The sequence below is a fragment of the Podarcis cretensis genome, assembly GCF_951804945.1.
Source record: "Podarcis cretensis genome assembly, chromosome: Z".
NCBI classification, from domain to species: domain Eukaryota; kingdom Metazoa; phylum Chordata; class Lepidosauria; order Squamata; family Lacertidae; genus Podarcis; species Podarcis cretensis.
This window is the reverse complement of record NC_137184.1, coordinates 9,477,211-9,499,058: the sequence shown is the minus strand read 5'-3', so window position 1 is coordinate 9,499,058 and position 21,848 is coordinate 9,477,211. Positions and strand designations below refer to the sequence as shown.

At 43.4% G+C, this 21,848-nt stretch overlaps 1 protein-coding gene across 6 annotated transcripts in view; it reads left to right on the top strand.

Annotated features, from left to right (window-relative positions):
• The window catches only part of KCNT1 (potassium sodium-activated channel subfamily T member 1), a 213,456-nt gene extending 191,669 nt beyond the window's left edge, over positions 1-21,787 (top strand). For 5 of the 6 annotated variants that reach the window (XM_079961943.1, XM_079961948.1, XM_079961947.1 and 2 more), the window contains 9 exons: positions 1,281-1,392; positions 2,180-2,281; positions 6,460-6,543; positions 7,560-7,688; positions 9,488-9,508; positions 10,071-10,377; positions 16,279-16,341; positions 20,687-20,771; positions 21,341-21,787. In XM_079961943.1, the coding sequence (XP_079818069.1) occupies positions 1,281-1,392; positions 2,180-2,281; positions 6,460-6,543; positions 7,560-7,688; positions 9,488-9,508; positions 10,071-10,377; positions 16,279-16,341; positions 20,687-20,771; positions 21,341-21,461 (1,024 nt within the window). In that variant the 3' untranslated portion in view covers positions 21,462-21,787. The remainder of the gene's footprint in view (positions 1-1,280; positions 1,393-2,179; positions 2,282-6,459; positions 6,544-7,559; positions 7,689-9,487; positions 9,509-10,070; positions 10,378-16,278; positions 16,342-20,686; positions 20,772-21,340) is intronic. The other variant, XM_079961946.1, reaches the window with a different exon arrangement.
• Positions 21,788-21,848: the final 61 nt, after the last annotated feature.

The following is a 21,848-nucleotide window of genomic DNA, read 5'->3' as shown; positions in this document are numbered from 1 at the left end:
CTATTCCCACCACCGGGAGCAATCCTATGCACATGAAGTTGGCATAAAGCAATGTGGTGTAATTAAGATGGCATAAAGTTACACAATAATATCAACAATAATTAAATAGAAATTCACTTAAGCATTAAAAAAAATCATTACTAAATTACAAACAACAGCAAAATTACAATGCATAAAAACCATATAAACAGATCAAATTGAGCAATAAGGTCACATAACTTAAAATAATTCCCTCCCCCCATATTCCTCTTCTCCCTTTCCAGCTGCATCTGCTGCTCTTAAAGCCATGGGAAGGCTGTTTCTCAGCTGGACTTGATTGAGGGTGGGGGAGGCAAGACTCTTTTGTCCTCCTTGGCAATTCCCAACTGAGTAGCAATTAAAGTTGTGGGATAACCAGCATCATATAACCAACATGCTTAAGTGCAATTAATACATGAAGGGGTTAAGACCATAGAATAAGCTTTGTGAGGTCACTTTCCTTTACCTTGGGGAAAATAGGAAATCAAACTTTTGTTCACCCCCAGTCTACATGAGAAATTCCAGCTCCAGCTCAACCACATGGCTCTTACGAGCCACTCTTGAGTTCTTATACTAATAATCTAGAAACATTTACCACTTTGTAACTAAGTATTGCTTACTGTGCAGCTTTCCTGACTGATGTATGCGAAAGCACATAAATTTGACCTTTGGAGAGATTGTAAGTAATCCATTTTTAAACTTACCAAACATGCGGTCTCTTGGTATGCTGGGAGGAGAAGGAAATCTTGGAATTTACTTGGAAGAACATATTTTAATGGTCTAACAGCTTGTACTTCCACACTTTACTTTGCTGCATATTTTGTGACCTTAAATCTCTGCTGGGTTCTCTTACCAAAGACTACTTGCCCCAAAGTTGGATCTTGGCATCCAGGAATTCATCTCTATCTCTGTCTATCTCTATATGCAACAAAAATGAAATGGGGTAGCTAGGTATTCACTCTATTCTATGCCCCTTCCTCGTTTTCCATCTCAACAGCGTTGTCCATAACAATGGCTAGATAGTACTCTGTGGCCACTCTTGGGCTGTTCTAGGTTTTTATTGGTTCATCCCTACTGATGGGCTGTTGTCTTTGTGCCCTGTTTGTGGGCTTCCCAGAAGCAACCAGCTGGCCAGTTTTGGGGAACATGATGCTAAATTATGAATCTCACGCTGTGACCCAGCAGGGCTATTCTTACATTTGTTGAAATGTCTAACAGAAATGTATTTGCTTACTCTCCCGCACCCCTTGCTTTCATTCTAGGCTTTTCCCAAGCCTGAGCATCATTACAGAGTTGACACATCCATCCAACATGAGGTTCATGCAGTTCCGAGCAAAGGATAGCTACTCATTGGCCCTTTCCAAACTAGAAAAGGTAACAAACAAACAAAAATATGTATATTTGGTTATTAGATTCCTAATTTGTGGTGGTATGAGGCACTTTGGAGAGAAAAATAATATATATATATTTTAAAAAGAATGCTGATTTGTTGCCCTCTCACCTCTCCCTGATTGTTGAAGAAAATGCCATTGTGGTCACCATTGCTTTCATTGCTACCCACCAAGCAGGTCATATCCCAGCTGCTCCCTTATTATGAGATTCCATGCTGACATTTTAGGGCTGCAAGGCTCAAGATGAAGCACAATTCTCATTGTGCCCTTTCTTTTCACAGGGCAATCCAGCAGTGTTCTGTGGATGTGTGTGTGCCCACTGCCATGCTATCCCTTAATATAGTATATAAAAAAGGCCACGAGCGCTGAGGTTGTAGCCAGTTCTAGTCCTACACAGAATAGACCCATTGAATTAAGAGCCTAAATAAGTCTTGCCCATTGATTTCAATAAGTCTACTCTGAGTAGGAGTAGTGTTGAATTCAACCCTTGGAAGGGCGAACAGAAATTGGGACCTGCAACAAAGTGCTACACTGTGAAGCGCACCTGATTGCGGCGATAGCTAGCCATGAACTTTCTAAGTATTCCATGGGCTGTCTTGGTCTCCACCTTCAAACTTTGCTATTTTAAAAAATAAAAATAAATATTGTTTATTGCAAACTTTGGGGTGACCACCATTAGAGGCAGGATATTGGGCTAGATTGCCTTTGGTCTAATCCAGGAAGGCTGCCATACTATTATTTTCACCTCTGCATTCTTGCTTTCCCCACAGAAAGAGCGGGAGAACGGTTCCAACTTGGCTTTCATGTTCCGCCTTCCGTTTGCTGCCGGCAGAGTTTTCAGCATCAGCATGTTGGATACGCTGCTTTACCAGGTAACAATGAAGGGAAGAAAGGAGCCACCATTCATTCCAAAAGACAGGCCTTCTAGCTGTAACATTTGATCCCCTGTAGCATTGGGGGTTTTTTTGCAAACCGTGTCATACTGAATCTCCAGGAAGGGAAGGAACCCGATTCAAGAACGGAGTTGTCTGGATCTCTCTAAATGGAAATGGAAGTGGAAATTTGCTGAGTTGGGACTAGAACCCCAGTCTCCCAGGTCTCAGCCCAACCTTCTAATGGGTCTGCTCTGTGTAGAATTGTTATCGGACTGCAACTCCTATCATCCCTAACTGTTGGTAATACTCAAAGTAGCTGTCTTATTACAAAGGAATTTCAGAAATAGACTGGAAAGAGAAGTTGCTGAATTGCAACTTATTACCAAACTTATTCAGAGACCTGGTCTGAATAGAGACATTGGATTCTTATCTCATTATACACGATATAGCTATTTTTAGCCATCTCACCCCTTGCTTTTTCCTGTAAGATCAATTGCAGTCGTTAACAGTTGTCAGCAGGTTTACCACACCTATCAGCCAATCACCCATTCCCACCACCCTTCTGAGTAATACCCCTCTCCACCCTCTCACTATATATAAGGGTCTGGTGACTTCTCTTTCAGTGTATCTGAAGAATTGTGTGCATGCACACGAAAGCTCATACCAATAACAAACTTAGTTGGTCTCTAAGGTGCTACTGGAAGGAATTTTTTAATGTTGGTCATACTGGCTGAGACTGATGGAAGGTTTCAATCCACCAGATGGCAGAAGGCTGTCGCTCAGGGCTGTCACACAGTTTAAAGAAATGTTAGTTAATGTATGAGTTTTTGTACATGGATTGATTGGTAGACACTATGTATGAGGAGGGGGGAAACTGTTCTCAAGGGGGTCCATGTTGGACGGCGGGGGGGGGGGGAGGGCACAAATGCTTTGCATTTAGATGATACGTTTTCTCCATGGCCTTGTTCTCTTCCACACAGGACAGAATGAATCTTGGGTGATGTGGTGATTTCAGTTTCAGAAGAACATGTATTAAAATATTTGTTTAAAAAGAAAACGTATATTAAGAACGTAAGACAATCCTCCTACATCCAGCCAATGGGCTATGCAGTCCAACATCATGTTCTCACAGTGGCTGACTAGATGCATATGGGGACTCCAAAAGCAGGGCTCAAGTACAAGAGTAAGACTCTCCCCTCCTCTGGTTTCCGGCAACTGGTGTTAGAGGCAATAATACTTCTTAAAAATAAATAATAATAAAAAATAATAAGAATAAATTGATAATAAGAATCAATAAGAAGTCTACAGAACAAGAATATTAAAAAAAACCAAAAAATGCAAGAAAAAAGAGACGGAGAGGGAGGAAATGCCTAAAGGCCCTTTGCCATATTTATATCATATACAGTGGTACCTCAGGTTAAGTACTTAATTCATTCTGGAGGTCCATTCTTAACCTGAAACTGTTTTTAACCTGAAGCACCACTTGAGCTAATGGGGCCTCCTGCTGCCGCTGCACCGCCGGAGCCCGATTTCTGTTCTTATCCTGAAGCAAAGTTCTTAACTTGAAGCACTATTTCTGGGTTAGTGGAGTGTGTAACCTGAAGCGCATGTAACCTGAAGCATATGTAACCCGAGGTGCCACTGTATATCCTGTCATTTATCCACATACAGAGAGGTTGACCCTCCCATCTCCCACTGGGGAGCCTATTTCTCTCACCCTGGGAGACCCTTTCCACCCTGCCTTTCGTGCAGGGACCCCCCCCCCTCCTATGACTGTCCCCTTCCTGCTTGTGTCCTCCTCAGTCCAAGGCAAAGGACTTCTCCGCCTGCTGCCCTGTACCCACACCCAAAAAAGCCTTTTATAAATGTCTCCAATACTGTACAAAATAATAAAGAATACAAAGAGAAAACAAGAGAAAGAGAAAAAGAGAACAAACAGAACTAAGATAAAAAGATAAAAGGAGGAGGAAAAACATAGAAGGGAAAAACAGAGGTATACTTCCATGTCTCTATCTGCAAATTGTATGTATTACAGTTATTCAAATTATTATTATTATTATTATTATTATTATTATTATTAAAAATTGTATACTGCCCTATACCCGCAGGGTGGTTCACAGGATAAAATCACAATATAAAAGCACTGAATACATACTGAATACATAATCAAAGTAAAAACAAGAACAACCCAATAGCCGTGTCCCCACCCCCACCCGCCATAACTGGAATGTAGCATATACATTCCAGAATAATTTGACACTGTAGTTGATGATAATCAGCTTTTCTCCCAAATTGCTAATGCTGTGTTCCTTAGTTTCTTTCATGGGTCTCCAGTGTTCCACTTCTGTCACTCAGGAAGTCCAATATAACTTTTCTTTTCATCTTCTTCCCACCCCCAAATGTTCTGAATTGATATTTCTTCAGTTCCTTGTGGTGTACTTTTTTCTGGCTTCTGCAAATCTCAATAACATTGTCCCCATCAGGTTTTTTCCCTCTCCTGTTTTTCCAATCTCTCACCAGATTGGGTTCTTAGAAATAAGCAGCAATTGGCCAAAATATTATGAAATCCTAGAATATGATGGTGAAAGGGTTAAACTTCAGAGTTATGAGAAACTAAAGTCTAAGGTTCGAGATTGGTTGCACTATCATCAGATAAATGAGACATTTAAACAGGACAGGAAAATAGGATTCCAGAAAGAGAGGTCAAAATTAGAAACAGAATTGTTGGAATCCAATACTAAGAACTTATCGAAAATGTATAACTTGCTGTTGAAATGGAATACACAGGATGAAACGGTGAAATCAGCAATGATTAAATGGGCACAAGATATTGGTCATGATATTATGTTTGCTGACTGGGAACAGTTATGGACCACCGGTATTAAATTTACTGCATGTAATGCTTTAAAAGAAAATATTATGAAAATGATCTATCGGTGGTACATGACCCCAGTCAAGCTTGCAAAAATTTACCATTTGCCTAACAATAAGTGTTGGAAATGCAATGAGACTGAAGGCACTTTTTACCACCTTTGGTGGACCTGCCCAAAGGTTAAAGCTTTCTGGGAAATGATCTATAATGAAATTAAGAAGGTCCTTAAGTGGACTTCTCCTAAGAAACCAGAGGCTTTTCTCTTGGGCATGGTTGGCCAATCGGTGCTAAAGAAGGATAGGATTTTCTTTATGTATGCTACTACAGCAGCAAGAATTCTACTGGCAAAGTATTGGAAGATGCAAGAACTACCTACTCTGGAAGAATGGCAAACAAAGGTGATTGACTTTATGGGACTGGCCGAGATGACGGGCAGAATCCGTGACCAGGGGAAAGAGACAGTGGAGGAGGACTGGAAGAAATTTAAAATATATCTTAAAAACAATTGTAAAATTGAGGAATGTTAAGATGTCAGGGGGTAAGAGGTAAAGAATTGCAGCAGTAACTAAAAAATTAAAGGGAACTTTATGAAAGGGAATTAAGACAATGGACCTAAGGGTTGCTAAAGAATTATTAAACAAGGATGCAAGGAAGGGGAGACATGGGGAAGTCAAAAGAAAGAAAGGTATGAAATGAGGAATTTAAAGTTACATGGGTTTAATTGTTATGTGCCTTATCTGTTTTTTGTTTTTCTTTTGTCTGTTCTGTTGAGTTTTTATTACTTGTTTGAAAAATTAATAAAAATTAATTTAAAAAAAAAAATAGAAATAAGCAGCAAAGGCACCCAACTCTGAGAGGCAGTCATACTTCTGAATAGCAGTTGCTGGAAACCACTGGGGGAGGGAGCTCTTATGCTTGCATCTTGCTTGGGGTCTTCCCATAGGCATCTGGTTGGCCACTATAAGAAGAGAATGCTGGACTAGGTGAGCTTTGGCCAGATCCAGCAGGGCTCTTCTTATGTTCTTATGTTGTTACATTCAATACCCATGGAAGCAGAGCAGAGCCATCGTGGCTAGTAGCCATTGATAGCCCTGTTCTCCATGAATTTGTCTAATACTCTTTTAAAAGTCATCCACATCAGTGATCATCACTGCCTCCTGTGGGAATGAGTTTTACCTGTTGTTAGCTTAATTGGAGTTTTCACAAGCTCAGTTGTTCAATCAAATTGAGGGACCAAATCCATTAGATGCTATTGCCCTGGTAGAGGCCGCTGCCCAATTGTTGATGGGTTCTTCCCTTGCAGTCATTCGTGAAAGACTATATGATCACCATCACAAGGCTGCTTCTCGGTCTAGACACCACTCCAGGGTCCGGCTACCTCTGTGCTGTAAGTGTTGAGTTTCTGCATTCTTTTCCGTGGTACCAAAGTGGCAAATATAGTGCTTTGTAGGTTCGCTGCCTAGCCCAGTCTGAGTGAAGAAGATCTACCTTTCAAATTATCCAGGGAAGGTACCCAGGATGGTGATGGGGTTTGGAAACCAAATCCTACAAGGGATGGTCAAAATATCCAGGTATGTTTAGCCCAGAGAAAAGAAAGTTAAGGGGAGACTTTATGGCTGTCTTCACACATCTAAAGGTTTTTCACACAGAAGATGGAGCTGACAGTGCTGGGTGGAGTTCTCTGGGACTGGTGGGGACCAGTATTAGGCATATTAGTGCTGTAGCATCAGTTTTCCTGCATCGGTAGAGAGGTCAAACTGGATAACCTTTGATGTCTCTTGCTCTGTAAAAATGTTATAAGCATGAGTTGCTAGAATTTGCTATTCTTCAGGGTTCAGCCCCAGCATTTTCTCGCTAGTCTCGCTAGTGAAGGTCCTTCTCATTGGGAGAATGCGGGTGGTGATGTGGTCTAAACCACTGAGCCTCTTGGGCTTGCTGATCAGAAGGTTGGCGGTTCGAATCCAGGCAACAGGATGAGATCCTGTTGCTCTGTCCTCGCTTCTGTCAACCTTTACCTACCAGTGAGAAAAGGCTTGATGCCTAAAGGTGATAGGCCTTCCTATTCTGTTTGTTCTCAGTGATCTGAAGTAGGGGAAGGTCGTGGCTCAGTGGTAGAGCCATCTGCCTTGCATGCAGAAGCTCCCAGGTTCATTCCCCAGCATCTCCAGGTAGGACTGGGGGAGACTCTTGTCTGAAACTTTGGGAAGCCACTGCCAGTCAGTGTGGACAATACTGAGTAAGATGGACCAATGGTCTGACCTCAGCATAATGCACCATCCCATATTCCAATGCATGGAGGTTGATGGGAGCTTGTCAATGCAAAGGAATATGTTTTTGTCACCCATTGTAAAAGAGCATCAATGACTTTTCATTCCTTCTCTCTTTCCTTCCTTTATTGGATAGATGAAAATCACTGAGGATGACCTGTGGATCCGGACATACGGGCGTCTCTTCCAGAAGCTATGTTCCTCCAGCGCTGAGATCCCCATTGGCATCTATAGGACTGAGTCCCACATGTTTTCCACCATGGATGTAAGAAGTTGAGAATCAACCTGTTTGGCCTCTCCTCAGAATCCCTAATCCCCAATATCCACCCACCCAAATCCAGATTTCCTTTCTCTCTACTGCTGCTTCTCCCAACCGGGGGGGGGGGGGGGGACGACCTGCAATTAATTCAGAAATGAGTGTATCAAATCCAGACCTGTCTTCAGCCACCCATACCTCTATATTTTCTTCTTGGTTCTCTGCTAGCCACACTCTCCCATGCCCTCCTGTTCCTTCTTTGCCAAGAGCATTTGACCCCCTTCTGCCTTGTGTGAAGGTTCTGCCACTGACACATTCAGTGGCCCAGAATGTTCACAAACTTCTTGACAGCCACAGGTGCCCCATCCCAGGTCTAGAAGACCCCCATCCCATCAATAGGCATACCACCTTCAAAGGATGTCCAGAGTGTACCGATGAGAGAACAAGCCTTCTCTGTAACAGCCCCCCAATTTATGGATTACTGTCCTTAGGGGGGCCTATCTAGTACCAACCTTGTTCATTGTTTTGCCGCCAGGCAGATAGATTCTCTCCCTCCCATGCATGTGGGCACCACCAATAAGTATTCTATTCTATTCTATTCTATTCTATTCTATTCTATTCTATTCTATTCTATTCTATTCTATTCTATTCTATTCATTTATGTAGCTTTCTTGTTGGGATTTTTACTTGCTTGTAAATCATTTCAGGAGGGATGCAGGTGGCGCTGTGGGTTAAACCACAGAGCCTAGGACTTGCCGATCAGAAGGTCGGCGGTTCGAATCCCTGTGACGGGGTGAGCTCCCGTTGCTCGGTCCCTGCTCCTGCCCACCTAGCAGTTTGAAAGCATGTCAAAGTGCAAGTAGATCAATAGGTACCACTCCGACGGGAAGGTAAACGGCATTTCTGTGCACTGCTCTGATTCACCAGAAGCGGCTTAGTCATGCTGGCTACATGACCCGGAAGCTGTATGCCGGCTCCCTCGGCCAATAAAGCGAGATGAGCACCACAACCCCAGAGTCATCCACGACTAGACCTAATGGTCAGGGGTCCCTTTACCTTTACCTTTAAATCATTTCAGGACCTTTAGTGGGAAGCGACATACAGATATAATAAACCTAATCCCGACTAATATCACCATTGACTATTAGGGAATAGAAAAGAAAATTGTTTTGGTTAGGATTTTAATGCGAACCTACCTATTCCTCACATTCCAAAGCAATATGAAAACTAAAAAAGCTATTCTATGCAATTTCCACTTCTCAGAGTCTTGTGTTGCAGTTCTCCAGCCAACTAACATGTACAAAAATGTGTATGTTATGGGTAATGTGTGTGATAAAATACATGTGTTAGTGAAACTAATATATGAAATACATTATATTACTTCAAGCAAAATTACATACAAAAATGTGTGCATTGGGAGAAATTTGCACTCAAAGGCAGATGATTTTTTATGAGGACTTTTCCTTTAAAAAATTAAAAATAAATCACAAACTGATTCAGAAATGTGGAGAACTAAACTTAAGACTGGAACCTAAGACTTGAATCTGTCAATTTCAGTAACTAATAGGAACTGAAATGGACAGATTTGCCCATCCCCACTGAATCAGACAGAGCCCACAGTTGATAAGTAGGTGACCATTTTTGTTACACAGTTTAGGTTGAGAAGGGAGCAAGAGAGGTAAAGTAAACATCACTTAAACAAGAATCTTCTCAGTGTTACAGCAAAGGAATGTTGGGCCAAAGCAATGATACATTTATCAAATTATGTTTTTCAAGTATTATGTCTTTCTTTCTCCCTGCAACTCCAGCCTCATGACATCAGGACACAGGTGAGTATGGCTTCTGTCAAAAAATATTTATTTGTCTTTATGCTGAGAAAAGTTATTGTAGCTCTACAACTTTTCAGCTAAAGGTAGAATAAGGATGCCCTTAGTTTCCTTGGGTAACTAGTGAATATTTTCACCTGCATTTGACGAGTTGCAGACTCAAGATAACTGCATTAAAAAAGATTTTATATAGATATACAACATCAAAATAGTGCATACCAAGTCAGCCAATGCTGTCAATAAATTCAGCCTGTGCGACCTCACACTTTATACAGCTTTCCTTTGAAAAAAAAAGGAAACTAAAATAAAATAATGAAAGAAATGAAAGAGGGGGGAAACAAATACTACTACTACTACTACTACTACCACCTAAAAAGTTCCTCACCCCAGTATTAATGAATGGGTCATGCCACCGAACTATGATCTATTCCCAGTAAAAGTTTGCTTTTAGTTTTGGGGAAATGAAAGCTTTTTTTCCTTATGATTCCATGGAATGACATCAGTGGCCCATCAGGGGACCAAAAGCCGTATTTTGCTTTCCCTCATGGCCTACTGGTGTTCCCAGTCACAGATCTCAATCAACGTGGAAGACTGTGAGGATACAAAAGAGGTGAAGGACCACTGGAACACCAAAACCCCTCATCACCGGAACTCGTGCCCCACTGACCAATCGGAGCACCCTTTGTTACGGCGCAAGAGCATGCAGTGGGCCCGCCGGTTGAGTCGAAAAGGAGCAAGCAAACACACACCCAAAACAGCTGAGTGGATCAACCAGCAGAGGCTGAGCCTCTACCGGCGATCAGAGCGGCAGGAGCTTTCAGAGCTGGTGAAGAACCGGATGAAACATCTGGGCTTGCCCACAACAGGGTACGGTAAGTAGTGGCCCCCTTCATTCGTGGCATCTCCAATCAGCACCTCTTCATGTAACAATGTAACATTCAGCCCAATGTGCCCCACAGACGCTGCCTTGAGTTCCGTGGTGGACGGCAGGGAAACTGTATAGCAAATCCACTCATAAATAGTTTCTGGAGCCACAGTGCGGGAGAGTGCTCTACTGATCAGGTGTTGCTTGCAGGTTTCCAACAAGCATTGAGTTGATAACTGCAAAAACAGGGTGCAGGATTAGGTGGGCCACTGGCCTGATCCAACAGGGCTGCTCCTATGTTGTTATGTGGCTGTGATTCCTGCATTGTAGAGGATTGGACTGGAGGATCCCTTAGGTCTAACTCTATGATTCTATGAAATAATACATAAATGGAGATGGACTTGGCAGTGAGTCAAAACCAGACCATCATGCAACCACTGCTGTTGCCATGCAAATACCATGGTTTTATTCTGCCATCAGCCACCTTTTTCATCAGGCGGGGGGAGGGGGGACTGTCACAGGGTCCCTTGCCTTCAGGAAACCAAGCTTTAAAGAGAGCGATGAGATCAACATGACATAAGAATGGAGGGGTTAATGAGGCTGTCTCAGAGTTAGGACTGGAAATCAGAAGCGACTTTCTGAGTGGGACAGAGCTGCTACCCTAGCTCTTTGGCAGATAGGTCAGTGATGATTACCAGGAGGGAGGAGGTAAGATGGCAAGAAGCAAACAGACCAGCGGACCCAATCCACCACTCTCACACTGTGAGAGCCAGTGTGGTGTAGTGGTTAAGAGCGGTAGTCTCGTAATCTGGTGAACCGGGTTCGCTTCCCTGCTCCTCCACATGCAGCTGCTGGGTGACCTTGGGCTAGTCACACTTCTCTGAAGTCTCTCAGCCCCACTTACCTCACAGAGTGTTTGTTGTGGGGGAGGAAGGCAAAGGAGAATGTTAGCCGCTTTGAGACTCCTTAGGGTAGTGATAAAGCGGGATATCAAAGCCAAACTCCTCCTCCTCTTCTTCTTCTTCTTCTTCTTCACTCTTTCTGGTCTGTTTGCACAACACCAACCTTTCCATTGCCTTAGGCCCTTCCTCTCCCAGAAAAAAACACACCTGCCAATGGCAACTCCATCCAAGCCCAAGAGCTATTTCTCTGGGAAATCCATACAAAATGGAATGTTTTTTTAATTGACTATATATTGAAAAGAATAAGACTCTTACAATTAAAACACAAACAACTTTCTTGCTTCTTTCCTTTTCCTTTCTTTCTAGATTTATTTTTTGCCATCCTGTGATGTTGGCCATTTGTTCTTCTTATGCTCTATACCTTACTAAACCTTCTTATGCCTAGGAAATGACTCCCTGCACCTGTTTGCAAGCAGGATTTATTTATTCATTCATTTTGCCAAAAAACAGAGCCAGACCTTCCAAACCAGAGTTAGTAGTTTTGAGGGCTGGTGTGTGATGCTTTGCGGGTAAGCATCTCAAGCAACTCAGGCAAATCAAAGTGTCAGTGTTGGTCCCTACCTGCAGGCCCAAATGTATTCAAAGGAATGAAGAGTGTTTCAAAAGAATTGAATCTTCCTCTTGTGAAGACTTGATTCAATGAGGTCCAGAAACCTACATAGGTCTTTTTGCACATCCTTAAGCCAAATTAAGTCAACATTAGAGCTCTTTAGTGTTGTGACTGCTGCACTCCTTTTCCTATAAGTAAACTGGTAGGGGAATTAAAGCCAAGTTTCAGCACCACTACTTCTCAAAGCCCTGCATTATTCAGTAATAAAAGGTAAAGGGCCCCTGGACAGTTAAGGCCAGGCAAAGGCGACTATTGGGTGTGGCGCTCATCTCGCTTCAGGCCGAGGAAGCCGGCATTTGTCGAAAGACATTTTTCTGGGTCATGTGGCCAGCATGACTAAACCGCTACTGGTGCACGGAGGACCAGAGCACACAGAAATGCTGTTCACCTTCCCACCACCGCACTACCTGTTTATCTACTCGCACTGGCATGCTTTCGCACTGCTAAGTTGGCAGAAGCTGGGACAGAGCAATGGGAGCTCACTATATCACATGGATTCGAACTGCCGACCTTCTGATTGGCAAGCCCAAGAGACTCAGTGGTTTAGACCACAGTGCCACCTGCGTCCCTTATCCAGTAATAGCCTTATCTGTAGCAAAGGTCCTCCTGGAATGGTTGCCTCACCATCGTCCCAGTTGATAAAGGTCTCCAGCAATGTTAATTAAAAGTTTCCTCCTTGTATGTCTACATTGCTGTATTGTTTCCTGATGAGTGTAGGCACAGGATTCATGACAAAGAACTTGTAGATTGCTCTTGGAATTGCCTTTCTTAATTGTCTCAATTTCAGTTTCTGTAATGGGTGGGACAAAGCTTTGGTGGCTTATTTCCCCTAATTGTTCCCCCCTTTTCATTAATTTAAAGAGCACTATAATTATTAAATATAATTATAATTATAATTATTATGATTATTGAATAATTATTATTATTCAAAGAAACTAATAAGAGGGAGGGGTGTCTGATTAAAGGAATAGGAGGACTTAAAAGACTCAGTAGCATTTTGTCTGTCCATGCTAGGCAGCCAGGCTTTGGAGTAGCATTTTCTTGCCACTGACACCCCCCACCCCCACTCCCCCAAAAAGCCTAGAATGCAACAGGCTAACAATGAAGTGGAAAGAAGCAGTAGATGGCTATTCTCTTACTTTCCAAGCATCATTTAGTGAGGGAGTACCCAATATATCAGAGCCTCCCTGAGCCTGTAGTGATGACTGCTGGCTTGACAGCCCCTGTGCCCTTTTAAAATGTGGGGTATTTGGGGGGGTATTGGGTTGTTGTTTTTGATTATATATTTTGTGGTTTTATATTTTGATCTGTGAACTGCCCTGAGACCTCAGGGTATAGGGCGGTGTATAAATTCAATAAATCATAATAGTAATAATAATCCCTACAAATGGCTACAGCTGGAGAGGTTCTGCCTATGGGGCTCTTTCCCCGGTGTGATAAAAATATTTTATAAATATTGCACACACACCAAAAAAAATAATAATAATCTTGCACAGAAGAGGTCCTCTGTCTACTCACCTACACAGATGTTCCTCTTTTTTCCTTTTTCCTTTTTTGAGAAATGGAAAAAGGAATTTACTTACCTCCTCTTCCCCCTTCAGATTGCAGGCAAGAGTAGCCACCGTCAGAAATAAGATAATAAGCAATGAAAATGCTGATGCAGCAATTTCCTTGATAGTTTTTCTGGCATCAAAAATTGAGGTGTTGCTACAAGGTGGAGCGGACAGGAACGTTCACCTTTCTTACTAGGAGCAGGGGACGAGGCAAAAGCTGGGAGGTGGATTTACAGCTGCTGCTGCTTGTAGTAGCTGTCAGAACCAGAGGCTACTACAGGTTTAGGGAGGCTTCTCTGTACGTTGCCCCTCCCCCCATTAAAGAGGGTAATATGTGAACTGATCCAATAGGGCTTTGAAAGAGACGTGCAAGTTCATCCTGAAATATTTAAATGAGTGACTGCATGTGATTTTCCTTTCTTAGTAGTGAGTAACAAGTTCACATTGCCCAGAGACTGCGTTGTTTGGCTTTGTCCACAGGCGGCCACCAAATCCCCACCCCCACCCCAATTCAGCAACTGTTAAAGGATCAGAGCCATAAGAGGAAAAGACGGAGACTGAATATACACCCATTTTTTGCACAAAAATGTAGCTTTTCTCAATATGGAATCATTCGTGCTCATCCTCAACATTCTGCATTCAATCTAGTTTGATACTAGATGGTGCCATCCACATAGGCTCCTTGATATAAATTTGGAAAACCTCCCCCTTCATTAGATTATCCATGATTATTAGGTGAATGAAGAAGAAAGTGGTGGTCACAATCTTTGTATACACCCACCCACAATGCTGTGGATAAGCCATCACCCCAATTGCTGGGACCACCTTACATCTGTTTTCAAATGGACACACTGTGGGGTAATGCAGAATCAATCCACAATGACTTTTATTTTTGGAAAGAAACTAGATTCTTAAGAAGCACTTTTCAGGGGCGAATCTGTAGCCCTCCAGATGTCACTGGACTCCAGCTCCCATCATCCCTGACTACTGTTGACACTGGAGGGAGCTGGAGTTCAACAGCATTGGGAGGACCACAGGTTCCCCTTCCCTAACTTGCCCAATATTCTCAAACTTCACAAACTTACAATTCCCAGGATTCATTGTGGGGACACTGCGCTGGTTAAAGTGATATGGAGCTATAACCAACATATTTTTTTCAGAGGGTTGTAGGCTGCTATTTCTTTTTAGGGCTCCCATACACACACGTCCTCACTTACTTGAGTAGACGTAGGGGGAGAGTAAGGCTCAAACCAGGGCTTTCCTATGAGGAGACATTCAAATATTTTGGTGGAATGGGGGGGGGGGAATGCAAATTTAGGTATTGGCAAAGTCTGTTCATCTCTGCCATTTGAGAAGGGCTTGTTCTAGAAGATTAGCCTAAAGGGAATGTGTGTAATATTGACTGTGAACTAGGAAGCACATCGGCAGACACAGAGGAGGATGGCTCTCAGCAAATGCAGTAGTAGATTTGAACCAAGAATACAGGAGCTGAGTGAAAAAATAGCAAGAGTCAAAATCTTTTCCTCTATCTAGGGTGTCTTGTGGGGTGGGTTCTGAGAACTGGCATGACTGGAGTGGGCAGATTTCCATCAACAGAAGCATTATTGCAGGGTTAGGGGGGGGGCACTGAGTGGCAATGGTGGATGGACCAAAAGTGTACAGGTACAGCCAAAACCCAAAATAGACAGATCACCCTGCCCCTTTTACCCCTCCCCTCCCCTCCTCTCCCCCTCCCTCTTCCACTTTGAATGAATTTCCCCAAATCTGAACTGGGCCAAAACCCAATTTGAGCTTGGCCCAGCTCAAATTTGAGTTTGTACCACACTCCCTTCTCTGTCTCCTTCTGCCACCCCTCTCTCCATCTGTTTCTGAATTCCCCTTCTCTCCTCTCTCAGACACTCCCTTCTCAGTGTCTTTCCTACACCAGTTTTCTCCCTGCCCCTCTCTCTGCCTGCCCCCTTCTCTCTCTCTCTCTCTCTCTCTCTCTCTCTTTGACACCCCATTTTCTTTCTAACTCCCCTTCTCTTTTCCCAAGGCCCTCTTTCCACCACTTCCTTCTCATTCAGACACCACTTCTGTTTCTCAGTCTGTGTGTGTGTGTGTGTGTGTGTGTGTGTGCGCGCACGTGCTTTCTCATTCTCTTTTTACACACCATTTTATCTCTTTCTGACACCAACACTCCTCCTCCTCCTCTCTCTTGCTACCACTTCCTTCTCACTCTTTTCTTTTCTCCTTCCTTCCTTCCCTCCCTCTATCTTTCACCTCCTTCCCACTGTGTGCTGCGCTGGGGAAGCGGCACATTCCTCCTGCCAGATGTCTGAAGCAATCACTGGCAGAGGGTTTTTGAAATTACCTGAGGGCTGTATTAAATCAGTTCAAGGGCTGCAAATTGCCCGTTTCTGCTATAGAGACTCTGACCGTACTCTCCTAAAGAACTGCCTAGTGAGTGAGGGATGGGCATCTAAGACCAACATCACTGATCATTTCAATGGTTCTCTGAATGCATTCTCACTCCATATCACCCGCTGGTGTCTGAAGTCTGCACAATGCCATGAACAGAACACCTAAGTCTGGCTTCCTTCTTATTTTATTTTGTTTATTTATTTTGTGTGTGTATATATATTTTTACTACATTCCTGCCCATATAATCACCAATGCTGGTCTCTTAAGTACTTTCTAAATCGCTGCTTGCTGATCTTTCTCTTTCTTCTCTTTCTCTCTGTTTATGTCTGTGCCTTTTCTTTTTTGTTATCGTCGTTTTTCCTTCTCTGTGTGTTCTGTAGAGGATGTAGCAAATTTAACAGCCTGTGATGTGATGAATCGTGTAAACCTTGGATATTTGCAAGGTAAATCTCTTTTCCCTGAGAGTCAGGCTTGACTCGTGGTTAAACTGCATGACTGAGAACATGCCATACAGAGGCTCAAGTTAAATGCATCTCATGGTGGCGGGTGGAGGTGGCACAGAGGTGACCATTTTGCATCATCACAACAATTGGGAGGTTCGGGGAAATTTCCCAAAATACCCACCAAAAATTCAGTGGCCTTTTAGGAGGATGTGGTAAATGGCCGATGCGTTGTTCCTCTTCAAAAATCCACCCCCCATTCCACATTACCACATTCCAAATGATGTCAGTTGTATGGGGGGGGTGACCTTTTAAATCCTAATAATTCATCAGAAGCTTCCAAACTGTCACTATTTCGGATAGTGACTATCACGTACCAGAAAACTCAGCTTGCGGCAAAGTTGATTTGTAGCATCAAGCCCACTCCCACCTGCTTCCAAGATCAAACATTGGAGAAACGGGCTGGAAAATGTGGGATAACCTTTGTTTGATGCAATGCCATCTAACCTCCCCACGAACAGATCAGAATTGGATTATTGGGAAGAGCCATTGCTCAGGGGTAGAAGACATTCCTTGCATGCAGGAGGTCCCAGGTTCAATCTGGCAGAATCTCCCGGTTGGGCTAAAAGAGAGATTTCTGCCTTAAATCCTAGAGAGCAGCTGCTTGCCAGGTTAAGCAGTACTGACTTGGATGGACCAATGGTCTGACCTGGTGTAAGGCAGCTTCCTATGTTCCTGTGATCAATAAATAGGTCATATGGAGGTGTTCATAGATGTCAAAATAGACTGAGGATACAATAGTTCTTTTTCATAGTCTTCCAAGTCTCAGCTAAGGACTGGAAAGAATCTTGATTCATATTGCCTTTAAAGGTGGCTGTACCTAATTTCTGAATCAATATGTGAACTGAATTACAGCCATCCTTTGGAACTCAACACATCTCTTAATTTTGTTACACAGTTCTCCAGCCATGTAATGTGTAAAAAAAAATGCATATACAGGGATAAAGTGTGCATGGATATGCATATATGAGTGAAGTTCACACAGAAACACATTAAAGTAAGGAAATTTGCTTTGCAAAAAATGAGTAACTTTGGGAAACTTGTGCACAAAAACTAGGAATGTTGGTGAATTTCCATGAGGACTTTACAAAGAAATCACTGATTGATGCGGAACTGTAGAAAACTGAACTTATGAATGAAAAATGCCACAAGGGTGATCCTACCCACTCAGAGATCACACAGTGAACATAATGGCATTAGGACATAGCCCTAAACTTTGGCCCTCCAGATGTTACTGAACTGTAGTTCTCATCATCCCTGGCCATTGGCCATGCTCGCAGAGGCTGATGGGAGTTGTAGTTCCCAACACTTGCCCAATGCTGTGGTCCTTTCTACTGCACCTTCTGCTGGGTTCTAGGCGAAGAATGATAGATCAAATTGCAGAGAGAGAAATCTGAGCTGGGCATTAGGATGGACTTCCTCACTGTATAGGCTGGTTCACATATGCATGTTATTGTTTCTCAGAATCCCATTGGCTCTCATCTCATCATCCTGTGCTTGTTGAGCTGGCTTTTGTCATAATGCTCCTCATTTTCAGGGTCACACTCTGGCAGTACCAAAATGAAGAAACCAAGATCCTGTCAAACCCACCGTTTCAAGGACAATGTGAATAGTTATAGATGCAGCTGAGATATTATTCTGAGCTTGGTTGCAGTTGGACTCCAGCTCCCATCACTCCCAGCCGGGATGATGGGAACTGGAGTCCAACAACTTCTGGAGAGTTGGAGCACCCACATCCCTGGCCTCAAAGGAGTCTTCATGGATATTAATAGGACTATGCATGTATGTTTAATACAGTCCCACAAGTTGCGTATAATTTGGCGTCCTCGAGAATCTCTGCTCCAAATCAAGTTTCTAGTCCTCAAATTCTTGAGGCTTGAAAGTGCCTGGGTGGGTTTCAGGAGTCAGAGCAGAGGAAGCTAAGCAAATACTATATGGCAACAGTGAGTTCAGTTTTCAGAGTGTCAATCCCTTACCTCACCAAAATAAAAAAATAAAAAATATTTGTTTGTTTATAATCTGTACTTTTTTTAAAATTAAAGGTGGAATACAACATATGAGAATAATATAAGCACAAAAACATTCTTAAAACATCAATGAATATTGATTGGTTAAAAGTGAAAATAAAACAATGTATGCACTTTTGTGTGTTCATTAAAAAATGTAAGTCATTGCAGTTTTGCTTACAAAGCTCTATAATGTAAGGCAGTAATATCCAACATTTTGCGTATATGCGACTGGGGCTAAGAGGGAGAGGAGGGTATTAGACAACCGCATGGGTACATGTGTAGCCCTTCTCCAATTAAAGACTTCCACATCATATGAGACACAACAAACTTGTGCTTTCACAAGGTCACCAGGGGAACAAATTAAATATCCAGATGAATGGCTAAAATCAATGCTTTTCTCTTTTTCTTCTCTTTCTTTTTTGCTTGATGAGTAATTTCCCTGAATTTAGAGATCCTTCTGTCCATATCTATAAATGGGCAACACTCAAATTCCCAGGGAATGTCTGGACCTGGGGTAGCCAGTGCAAGCCAGCAGCTCCATCAGACCCACAGAGATTTACTATCTGGCCTTGAGCATAGCCTCCAATTCCAAAGATCCTGCTGCCACCGCCCACCTTATGCACCTCCCTTTGCCGCTTGGCTCTAATAGAACGGGTCCTGCCAGGGCAGTGAATGGAGGAGCCTTTCTTGGAGGGATGCCTTCTGAAAGTGTCACAGTTGTGTGTGTCAAAAGGTGTTCCAGGCATTCATACAATGAATTTCTGCAGAGAGCAGATGGGGATATGGGACACACAGAGATGCTCAGAGTCATTTGGGGGCTGCCGTCCATTAGGCCTGGTGCAACTGAAGGCAAGGAGGCCAACAGCAGGTGGCACCAACTCATTCTAGTTTGTCCCCATTCTCTTCCCTGCCAGGCTGTACATGGGCAAGGTTGAGGTGGAAGCTGACAGACAGGGCTATCCCCTGGGGTGGATGTAACCAAGAAGTCCAGCAGCTGGAGGGCTGGCTGAAGTTGGTGGGGAAACGTCTCCATCACTCAAATGAATCAGCACACTTTTAAAAAAAATAAATAAATAACATTTCACAGACAGGCTCTGCCTGAAAGGAATTCATATGACCCAGACTCATCCATCTGACAAGCAACTGACTTTTAACCATTTCTGAGCATGCTCCCATGGCCTGCCCCTCCGACGTGTGGCCCTCCTTTCCATCGCCCTGTTTTTCATGCATGCTTCTGTCGTTGTGGAACAACCAGGTCCTTTGTGGAAGGCCAGGTTTCTCAGATGGCTTGCACAAAGCCAAGCATACCCACTTCCAAGGGGAAAAGATGCTGCTGCGTAAAGCCATGTTTCATCAGTCTGAGTGGGGTTGTGCTTGGTGTTTTAAACCAGAGCAGAGGTGGAGAACGTGTTTTGTTTTGTTTTGTTTTGTTTTGTTTTGTTTTGTTTTGTTTTGTTTTGTTTTGTTTTGTTTTGTTTTGAAGACCAGAGGCTGCATTCTTTTGGGAGCAGCCTTCTGAGGACCACATGCCCTGGTGGGTGGGATCAGGGGCAAAAGCAGGTGGAGGAAATAATATAAAGTTCACTTTCTACACACTCACCCATCCATCTCAATCCTCCCGCCAGGCAAGGACACAATCTAGCCAGGCAAAGGACACTGAAGTGGGTGGGGTGCAAGGCAAGGCCTGTGGCCAGGGGAGAAGGGAAGTTGCTAGAGATCTGCCATTACACCTCTAGCCTAGTTTAAGAGGTGGGGGTGCATTTTTCAGCCCAAGAGCTGCATTGTTTCCTGGGAAACTTTCTAGAGGCTGCGTGTCAGTGGTGAGAAGGGACAGGCACAAAAGTGAGTGAAGCAGTGAATGCAAATTTTGCCTTCCGTAAGGCAGATAATTTCTACACTCACTGTCCTCCTTCCAAGCAAGCAAGAGTTAATATCAAAGGACACATCCCAGCCAGGGAAAAACACCCCAGGGGGTGCAAGGCAGGCCCAGTGAGGGGTGCTGCATGAGGAGAGGGGTGTGTGGTCTGGGAAGAATTATGAGGGTCAGGTCAATTCACCACGCCTGAGCTAAAGTCAGCCCCAGAACTGTTCCTGGGATGATAATAATGGCTATTATTGCATGCTGGAAACCTGCATGCCTCCAAATACTATGGCGGGTGGGTAGGTCAGAATTTTCCCTCCCTTTCAGTTGTGATTCAAACACTCCAAAGGGCTCAAAGGTTTGCCATTCTTTACTAAAGGATTTGATGTTTTACCAGTCCTCCTCGTATTTCTTGCAGACGAAATGAATGACCATCAGAACACATTGTCGTATGTTCTCATCAACCCTCCTCCAGACACACGCCTGGAACTCAACGACATTGTGTAAGTACCTTTGATGTGGTTGACTGAAGCCATTGATGGTGTAAGTTGAATAGATAGAACAGCTTTCATATCTGGCTCCAGGAGTTCTTTGTGGGTAAAACAGCTGGGTAGGGCCACTGGAAGAAGCAGGGCCTTCTCAGTGGTGGCACCCCAGTTCTGAAACTCCAACCCTTTTGAGATTATTCTGGCAACATGGTAAGGCTTATTTCTTCTTCCAGGCCTTTAGCTGGATAATTTATTGCTATCCATCTTACTGATTCATTTACAATATTTTGGGTGGTATTCAGCTAGAAAAATAACTCCACTTGCACAACAGGACTCTCCTCCACTCCTTTCCTCATGTACACCCTATCCCCAAATTTAGGGGGTGCAAAGGGGAGAGGAGAGTTGTTCTGCTCATGCAAAACGCTACATAGCACTGTGTTAAATACAACCCAATGTAGTTGTGGTTTTGCTTTTGTTTTCATGGTGTGTTGTTATTGTTACCCGCCCTAGGTTCTCATGATAGGAAGGGCGGGGGCACAAGAAATAGAATAACATAACAGCAAAGCATAATCATTTCTGCCTAGGTATTTAATACGACCCGATCCCTTAGCTCATGTCGAAAATGAGACCCACAGTCGAAAGAGCAGCTGCAGTAACAAGCTGGACCCCTGTAGCCCCGAAACGAGAGATGAGACGCAGCTGTGAGAACCCACCTCCTTTTGCACGGACACTATTGCCTCCCCCTCTTGTCCATGCATGGAACTATAACAGAACTTAATGGATGAACTTTGCTGAAGGGGATGGACAGTTTTCTGCAGGGATTGATGATGAGCTTCTCATCGAAAAGACAAAGACAACCGCTTGGTTGGGGATCCTGACCAGCTTACCGAGTGACCCACAGGGCACTGAGAAAAAGTCACATTCCTTCCCCCCGCTCCCCAACCTGGCTTTGTGTCTCCCCCAGAAAAGTTTCCAATGGAAGGTCCTGAGAGTTTCAGAATTAAAGGAAACATGGTCCAATCGAAGACATGGATGATTCGTACAAGTCTCAGTTTTAATCATTTCTTTTTAAAATGCTTTTTTGGGAGAGGG